The sequence below is a fragment of the Nycticebus coucang genome, chromosome 10 (assembly GCF_027406575.1).
Source record: "Nycticebus coucang isolate mNycCou1 chromosome 10, mNycCou1.pri, whole genome shotgun sequence".
Classification (NCBI taxonomy): domain Eukaryota; kingdom Metazoa; phylum Chordata; class Mammalia; order Primates; family Lorisidae; genus Nycticebus; species Nycticebus coucang.
In genome coordinates this window covers 110898142-110906928 of record NC_069789.1, presented here as the reverse complement: position 1 = coordinate 110906928, position 8787 = coordinate 110898142, and the positions used below count along the sequence as shown (strand labels likewise).

The 8787-nt window shown below is 49.8% G+C and overlaps 1 protein-coding gene across 4 annotated transcripts; it reads right to left on the bottom strand.

Moving 5' to 3' along the window:
• Nucleotides 1-4551: 4551 nt before the first annotated feature.
• Nucleotides 4552-8203, bottom strand: LOC128595675 (leukocyte immunoglobulin-like receptor subfamily A member 5). 4 transcript variants are annotated; one of them, XM_053604472.1, is made up of 6 exons: nt 8075-8203; nt 7870-7920; nt 7421-7705; nt 6976-7275; nt 6018-6068; nt 4552-5871 (listed from the first exon to the last, which is right to left on the bottom strand). In XM_053604472.1, the coding sequence occupies exons 1-6, from the start codon at nt 8106-8108 to the stop codon at nt 5687-5689; spliced, it is 906 nt and encodes a 301-aa protein (XP_053460447.1). In that variant the 5' UTR covers nt 8109-8203; the 3' UTR covers nt 4552-5686. The 4 variants fall into 4 exon arrangements, with proteins under 4 accessions (XP_053460447.1, XP_053460448.1, XP_053460446.1 ...); XM_053604473.1 differs by having other exon boundaries at nt 7870-7905; nt 8075-8195; XM_053604471.1 differs by lacking the exon at nt 8075-8203 and having other exon boundaries at nt 7870-8051.
• Nucleotides 8204-8787: the final 584 nt, after the last annotated feature.

Below are 8787 nucleotides of genomic sequence, written 5' to 3'. Positions count from 1 at the left end.
CTTGATGATGCTTGGCACTGAGTCCCCAAGTATTGATTATCCTTCTTTGTCAGTAGAAGCAGCCTCTTTGCCTCCATCTGTGCATATTAACATTGCATTGTCTGAGGAAATGTTACTGGCCTCCTCTGATGCCTTTGCCATGCAAGACAAAGCTGATTCTCCTCAGGACTCATTTCTAATCTCCCTCTTTGTTTGTAAACCTGTAATGAGATTCAAGTCCCACTGGGGTCTTAAGGTGAGACACCAAGGGTAACTTATGAGGACAGGTGCCATGCTCTAAAGTAACTACTTAATTTTCTATGTTATCCACCCAGAAATCTCAGGATCACGTGTGAGAATGAATATTACTGGTGGGGGTTGATGGTGGAAGGAACACAAAGTTGAGTCAGGCTACATGTATTGATGTGGGACCACTAAGCAGTGACTCCGCACTGAATGGAGCATCTCTGGGGGTAGAAATGGTTCTGCAGCGTGTCTGGTTCAGGGGTCCTCAAACTACGGCCCATGGACCACATGTAGCGGTGTGAATTGTATTTGTTCCCGTTATTTTTTTTTTTTAATTTCAAAATAAGATATGTGCAGTGTGCATAGGAATTTGTTCATAGTTTTTTTTTAAAACTAAAATCTGGCCCTCCAACGGTCTGAGGGACAGTGAACTGGCCCCCTGTTTAAAAAGTTTGAGGACACCTGGACTCTGGTTGATTGACAGAAACGTGGAGAAAAAATTGGGCCAAAGCAAAGAAAATGAAAAAGCCAGAGCTGCCTTAGTTTACTGTAGAGGGTAAGAGTCAAAGACTTGGGGAGACTGTAATATTATAGAAGGTTTAATGATTAAGACCTACTCAGGGCTCAGCGCCTGTGGCTCAAGTGGCTAAGGCGCCAGCCACATACACCTGAGCTGGAGGGTTCGAATCCATCCTGGGCCTGCCAAACAACAATGACGGCTGCAACCAAAAAAAATAGCTGGGCATTGTGGCAGGAGCCTGTAATCCCAGCTACTTGGGAGGCGGAAGCAGGAGAATTGCTTGAGTCCAGGAGTTGGAGGTTGCTGTGAGCTGTGAGGCCATGGCACTCTACCAGGGTGACAACTTGAGGCTCTGTCTCAAAAAAAAAAAAACAAAACAAAAAAAACCTACTCAGCCACACCAGGAGACCCATATTTACCTTTTAACAACATTGTGAGATAAACTTGTGAAGGGAGCCCAGGCATTCCCAAGAGCTCTGAGTTTGCTCTTCCTTGTCAGTCAGAACCTACAGTGGAAACTGCAGACACTCAACTGGGAAGCCTGAAGGCCATGGGGCTAATTCAACCCCAGAGTATCAGATTCAAGTGCAGAACTCAACCACCAAAGGCAAGGTGGCCATGGATGCTGTGATGCACAGGAGGGTCAAGGCAGCCCTCAGCACGGCCTGACTCATGCAGACCTATGGTGGTGCCTAGTCGGTTGTGGTGTTCCATGAAGTGAAATACATAGACAGGAAATGCACTACATTCTCACTGATCTGTATAAGCAGAACATTTTTATGAAAGGTGATAAAAGGTGTGTCCCGAATTATAAAAACAGAAAACCATAGTCTATCAAACAATTCCTAGACTTGATCCAGTTTATAGACTCAGAACCACCTGAGTGAAAGGGAAGGCCAGGTCCCTTTAAGGGAGTGTAGCTGGCTCCTGCTACGCTGCTGGGAATTCACATTACTGATAGTTTTCAATCTTCCCCAAATGACCTCTGACATTTTACCAGGGTAAGTGGCTGTTTGGGGAATGGAAATTATCAGACATATTGGACACTGATTCTGAACTGACTCTAATTCCAGGAGACACAAATCATCATTGTGACCCTCCAGTCATATGTGGAGGTCAGGTGGAGTTTTAGCTTAAGTCTATCTCCTTGTAGATTCACAGGATTCCCAAACTGATCCTGCAACTGTATCCCTGGTTCTGGAATGAATCTTTAGAATTGACCCAGCACCTATCAGAACCGTCCCCCCCACCCCCTGCGGTGTGTCTCTGACCTGTGGTTCGAGGGCTACTCTGGGGGTTTCCCTGTGATCAGCTGGGAGAGGATAAGAAGGCTCCAGGCTGATTAGCAAACAGTTCTCTGTGATGTGCAGGCACCACTCAAGGTGGACATCTGAGGCATGGAGGCCCCTTTTCTGGGATACCTCTGAAGGCTAATGGTGACGTGAAATCCTCCCAGAGGAAAGAACTTTGATCAATGCACCTGATTGCTCATTTTGCTTGGCTGAAAAAATGACCTGGGGTCTCCCAAGCGACCATCACCTGGGAGTGGAGAGGAGACTATACCCCTTCTCTGTCCCCAGAGCTCACGAGGGCAGGGAAGGGCAGTGAGGTCATGGTGCTGTTTTCAGAATTGCAAGAGAATAAATGTATATTGTTTTAAGTCACCTAGTTTGTGATCTTTATGACCATAGTCGTAGGAAATGAACTCAGATTCTGGCAGTGAGGGGAGGGTGCTATTGTCATAAATACACTCTGTGAAGGTGCAGTAGCAAATTTAAAATTGTGCAATTGTAGAGGCTGGAAGTACTTTTTTTTTTTTGTAGAGACAGAGTCTCACTGTACCGCCCTTGGGTAGAGTGCCGTGGCGTCACACGGCTCACAGCAACCTCTAACACTTGGGCTTACACGATTCTCTTGCCTCAGCCTCCCGAGCAGCTGGGACTACAGGCGCCTGCCACAATACCCGGCTATTTTTTTGGTTGCAGTTTGGCCGGGGCTGGGTTTGAACCCACCACCCTTGGTATATGGACCCTCGGCATATGGGACCGGCGCCCCACTCACTGAGCCACAGGCGCAGCCCCGAGGCTGGAAGTATTTTGAGGCACATAAATTTACATAGCCCAAATTGCCTTAAAGAGACGATTAAGGCAAATACGGTCGTTAAAGGTGAATCATTAGAGAGAAAAAGATGTTTTTTTAACTAGAGGAAAGTTGATTCAAATAGCGTCTTCACACTGGACCTCAGGGCTGGCCCGACCCGCCTTTCTCTGGGATGCCATGCCATTCTCTGGCTCCGCTTCTCTCCCCACTCATTTTCCCTTCTCTCACTCCCTGCTCTCTCCTCTCTCCTTCTCATCTCCTCCATCTTCCCTTTCTCTAATATAAAATAAACTTATGCTTTTATATTCTAAAATCATCAACAAATAGCATCTTCACTTTAAAGATGACAACACGAAGTCTTACTGAGATCGTGTCTCTTCTCCAAGGTCAAGAGCCCAGGAAGTTTCCATCTGGAAGTGGAATCAGGACAAACCTGAACCCCAGACGAGCATCCCCTGCCCCCAGCTGCCTTTCTCTCATATTGTCCTCTGCGTCATCCAGTAAGAGTCAAGTGACACTGAGTGTTGTGAAATCTGAACCCCATCTCTGTGTGATCCTGAATCCCCTGCCTGATGGGGTTGAGTCCCCCTCTGAAGTGGTGCCCACGTCTATATAGAGTCCTCCTTTGCCATTCAGATGCTTTGAATATAGTAGGCTCAGAAACTCGTATGGCCATTTAAAATATTCAGCTGCCTGTCCTGTGATGTGGCCCATCTTCTCACCTTGGATGTGGCTCTATCTCTGACTGAACAAATGTTAAAATGATCAGGCCGGTGGAGGTCACATCATGAGGAGAGCACAGTGCCCACCCCACACTGTTCCCTATAACAGATCAAGAGACACTTTGCTTGCCCTTCAGTGCCTCGTGTAGCCTGTGGCTCTCAGCACCATGTTTCAATCCCAGATCCCTAAATTGATGAAAGAAAGACAGGCAATAAAGCAGAAAAGGGCCATTTTCCAGTTAAAATGACTATTATCGAAAAGAAGACGAGCATGTTTTCATGTGTCTGTAGACCATGTGTCTGTCTTCTTCAGAGAAGCTTCTGTTCAGGTCTCTTGCCCATAGTGAAATGGGATCACTTGTTCTTTTCCTATTAATAAGTTTGAGTTCTCTGTGGGTTCTGGTTATCAGACCTTTGCTGGAAACGTAACCTGCAAATATCCTCTCCCATTCTGAGGGCAGTCTACTTGCTTTACTTACAGTGTTCTTGCCAGTGCAGAAGCTTTTTAATTTGATCAGAACCCAGTAATGTATTTTTGGTATTGCTTCAACATGGAAAAATGCTCATCTTCTTTAATCATCAGAGAAATGCAAATCAAAACCACTTTGAGATACCATCTAACTCCAGTAAAAGTAGCCCATGTAACAAAATCCTAAAACTACAGATGTTGGCGTGGATGTGGAGAAAAAGGAACAATTCGTAACAGCCACGTCATGGAAGAAGCCCAGGTGCCCATTCACCCATGCATGGATTAAAAAAGATGGGGCCTTTACCTCTTTTATGTTTACATGGAGGGACCTGGAACATATTCTCCTGAGTTAAGTATCTCAAGAATGGAGGAAAAAGTATCCAATGTACTCCACACTTCTATGAAACCTACTTCTATTTACTCACACTTTGTTATGAAAGATAGCCCAGGATGAAGGAGAGAAATGGAGTGGGAAGGGAGGGGAGTGGGGAGGTTTGACAGAGGGAGGGTAAAAGGCGAGCCCACACCTATGGAGCATATGACAAGGGTACAAATCAATTCTGTCAGGTATACAACATAGATGTTTTGGCACAATAATCGAGTAAATGAGGTGAAAGCTATGTTGATTGGTTTGATCTAACCACGTCAGATTGTACAAAAAAAACAGCACATTGTACCCCACATATGCATGAATGTATTCATGATCTGTGTGTATTTGACTTAATAAAAAATAAAAAAAGAAAAGAAAAGAAAAGAGCAGATGCCAGTAGGGAAGTGTACCTGGGGACAGTCACTGTGCACAAAAGGAGAGGACGTTGTTCTAAACACTAAACATGGAACTGCCTTGTGAGGCACAACCACAGAGCTGAGTGCACGTCCAAAGGAAAGGACTTCACTGCACTGGGGGTAGACACGGGCCCTCCTGTTACTGCAGCATCATCCCTGACAGCCAAGGTGCACGATTCAACATAACAGACATGAATGGGTGAGAGGATAAGGGAATGAGGTGTACACACACGGAGTAGGAGTTCAATATCAGAAGCCCATCCCGTTACTTTCAGCAGTGTGGAAAGAACTTCCGTGAAATAAGCCTGCACAGAGAAGCACACGCCGCCGTTCTCAATCCTGTAGGGAAGTCAGTGTGATGGTACCAAGTGGGGACATCTCCAGAGAAAATGCAGAGAACATCTGGTAAAGGGTGAGGAGCTTGTAGGGTCCACACAAGTGTCAGGGCACCATTTTTGATTTACACATTTTCCTGGTTGGAAATTGATCTCCCATTCTTATGTAGTTATTGAACAAAGTTTGGAACTCTGAACTGAAGTGATGGAAGCTGATGAAATGCATCAGGGAGGGTGGCAGTCACAAATAAAGAAAACTGTGTGACATGACAGTGGACCAGAGTGAGCAGGTGTGGAGACGTTGGACCCAGGTGCCATGTGGGACACAGCTTCATGGGAAAAGAAGATCTGGCAAGGGAAGTCAACACTGGTGCAGAGGAAAAGTATCTGAGTTTAATGTCCTATTCACACACACTCCATACAGCGTCCCTGTGCTCAAACATTGATCCCTTCCTCTGGAAATGACCAGGACACTGTCCAGATAGCATGTGCCCTAGATTTTCTTCTAGAACCTCCTGGAGCATCAGAGTTACTTCCAGGGCTCTCCCACTCTGGATGGTGCATTGCTCTCTCCAGAGTTACTTCCTTGTGGCATCTTGGGTCTTCTCTGGCTGTGCCACTCCTGAAACAGCAGAATCCCGAGGGCCACCAGGATCAAGCCAGCTATGCCCATGCGGATAAGATTCTCCACAGTGTGATCCTGTGGGTGTGGGGCTGGGGATTATGGACAAGAGGTCAGAGATCTCAGAGCAGACCAAAGTCATCTGGGTCCCTGGATGTTCCCCCAGGACACCATCCTGCCCTGGTCAGGGCCTGACCCTCTGTGCCCAGCCCATGATTGAGAGCGTCTCCTCACTCACAAGTCTTGGCATCTGAATTGTTCCGTGAGAAGCTGGTGACGTCAGGTGCTCCTGAGAATCAAAGAACAGGGGACAGGAAGGGGATGAAGAGCCCCAAGCCCAACCTCACCCCCGGACTCTGTATTCTGTGTCCCTTCACGTCTCATGATGGGACGTTTATCAAGTTTCTCGTTAAACCCACTCTCTGCAGGTCCCTCTGGTCTCTCAGTGAGGTATTTCAGCCTCCCTGTGTTCTTTGAATTCAAACTGTGTTTCTGATCAACCTTAGAGTTTTACTGGATGCTAAGAGCTCAGGATCAGCAAGGAAAATGGCCCCAGCACAGAAATGACTGAGCCCCTGTGTGCTCTCTGTTCTGACTGGGACACCGACCACATCAGCTAATTCCCCAGAAACGTGCATTTCCACTTCTCAGTAGCGGAGGACCCAGGTTCCATGGATGAGGGGTTGGTCTCGGGGGCTCCCGAATGCCAGGGGCACAAAGGGTGAAAGCCTGGGGCGGCCTCCCCTTCTCTCCACCAGGCCAGGTGACCTGGGCTCTCCTCGTCCCTTTAATCTTTTGTTAAAATTCTTCATATAGTTTGGAACAGTGGCCATCACCCCTGGGGCTCCCCCAATAGGGCCTGTGCAGGGAGTCTGACTGAACCTGCTGGGATCAGGATGTCCAGGGGGTCACTGGGGCCCGATCGCTCTGAGGAGTGGCTGTGTCCACTGCAGCATCTGTACTGACCCCCGTGGGAGCCCCTCACAGGTCCCAGGAGAAAGTTGGCCTGAGAGAGCCCAGCCTGGGGCTGCTAGGCTGGGCGAGGCCAGATCTCCCACCCCGGGACAGAACAAATCTGTGGTAGCAGACATCAGAGTGACAGTGGAGGGTCAGGATCTGTCCAGGGGCCAGGACAGGGCCCTGTGCAGTAGGGAGGGAGGGCTTCCTAGACACACCTGGAGGGGGGGCTCCCTCACCTGAGATGAGGAGCTCCACAGGGTCACTGGAGATGGACCACACCTGAGGAGTGCTCCTGCGATAGCCATAGCATCTGAACGTCCACGTGTGACCGGGGGTCACGGGGCCCACAGAGAACTGGGCCTGGGACTTATATGAGTGTTGCTGCGAGTCCTGAGTCCAAGAGAGATCACGTTCTCCTTCATTAATGAGAACAAACCTGCTAAATACCAGCCGTGAGCCACACTGGAGGGTCACCTTCCCTCCTGAGGCCACCACGGGGCTAGGCAGGGCTGAGAGGGTGGGTTTGCTGTAGAATCCTGAGAGAAGGAGGCAGTCGTGTTAAATGGGGCTCACATCTCCCACATCAGCCCAGGGCTGGGCTGTGTGAGGGAGACACCCCTGAGAGCAGAACCCCTTTCTGAGGGCAGAGCCTGGGGCTGGGATCCCTGAGTGTCCTCTCACCTGTCACCACCAGCTCCAGGGCATCACTGTGGTTTGACCATCCAGCAGGACTATGATAGCGACAGCGATATCGCCCTGCATGGTGCTCTGTCATGGATGAGATGTTGAACTTGGCCTTGTTCTCAAGCTCCAGTGGTTTCTGTCTGGCCCAGGTCCTTGATCTTCCTTCCTTATCCAGTAGGTACTCCTGGGCATCCAGGGTCCCCTGACACCAGATGGTCACAGGGATCCCCTGGGTTATTACAGAGTCTGGCTCAGCCCAGAGTATGGGTTTGGAGAGGGTCTCTGGAAGGAAATCCAGAAGCTGGGTCCCAGACAACCCCCGCTAGATCCCAGCTTTCAGCCTGTACCCTCCCGACATCCCCATCAGTCAGCCCAGAGCTGCTGTTTCCCAGTTCCTTGTCCCTAGTGAGAAGCAGGACAAGGGGGACCGCTGGGGACAGACTCACCTGCCTGCACACGGGTCCTGGGGCCCAGACTCAGTCCTGGAAGGGAGTTCCCTGTGAGAAATTTTTCTTCTGAGGGCTGAGCATGTCCCGTCTTCCCCAGGGGCCTCCTGAGCCCTTGGGGCCCCATGATAGAGTGGGGCCTGGCTGTGGGGTGGTGTGGGTCCCTCCCAGACCAGGGTGCTCCTTGCCCCTCCTCAGATCTCACCGAGGCAGAGCAGGACCGTGAGGGTGGGGGTCATGGCGTCTCTTCCCACTGGCCCCAGCTGTGAAGATGCAGGAGACCACCGTGCCCTCAGGACAGACACACACAGGGTGTGGTCACTGGGAGGCTGGAGCCTTCCCCACAATAGATTGTCACATGGGCAGCTCCACAGGAAGGGGAACTTCCTCCCTGGGAGCCTGGTTCTCATTTCCCCAGGGCAGGGACTTGGGTGAGCACCTGGCTCTCTGCAAACACTTTAGACAGAAATGGGCTCTTCCTGACTCCCGGCCATCATTTGCCTCATTTGTCCTCATCTCAATGAAGGTCAGGACCCAGCTGCAAAGAGATCTGGTGGCTCTTGTGTTGGCCCCTCCCAGGAGAGGGTTAGGCGGGTCCTGCCCCCTCAGAGCCTTCACGGAGTCCCCTCCCTCCATCCGCTCGTTCTTCAGCATAGCATCGTAGGGTCTTCACCACGATCAGTGATGCCACCTGCCCTGGAGATGCTTCAGGGAAGGGGCAGGTCTGTGCTCTCAGCTGACTCAGAACAGCAGAGACCTGTGAACATGTGATGGTGCAGCTCTCAGTGAACTGCTGTGTGCCCAGGAGCACAAAGGGGACACAGAGTACTTGTGAACCTGATCCTGTTTGTGGAATTCTTCTACTGAACTGTCCCTTTCATAGACTTCTCTTTTCCCTTAGAAGCAACACCCACCATC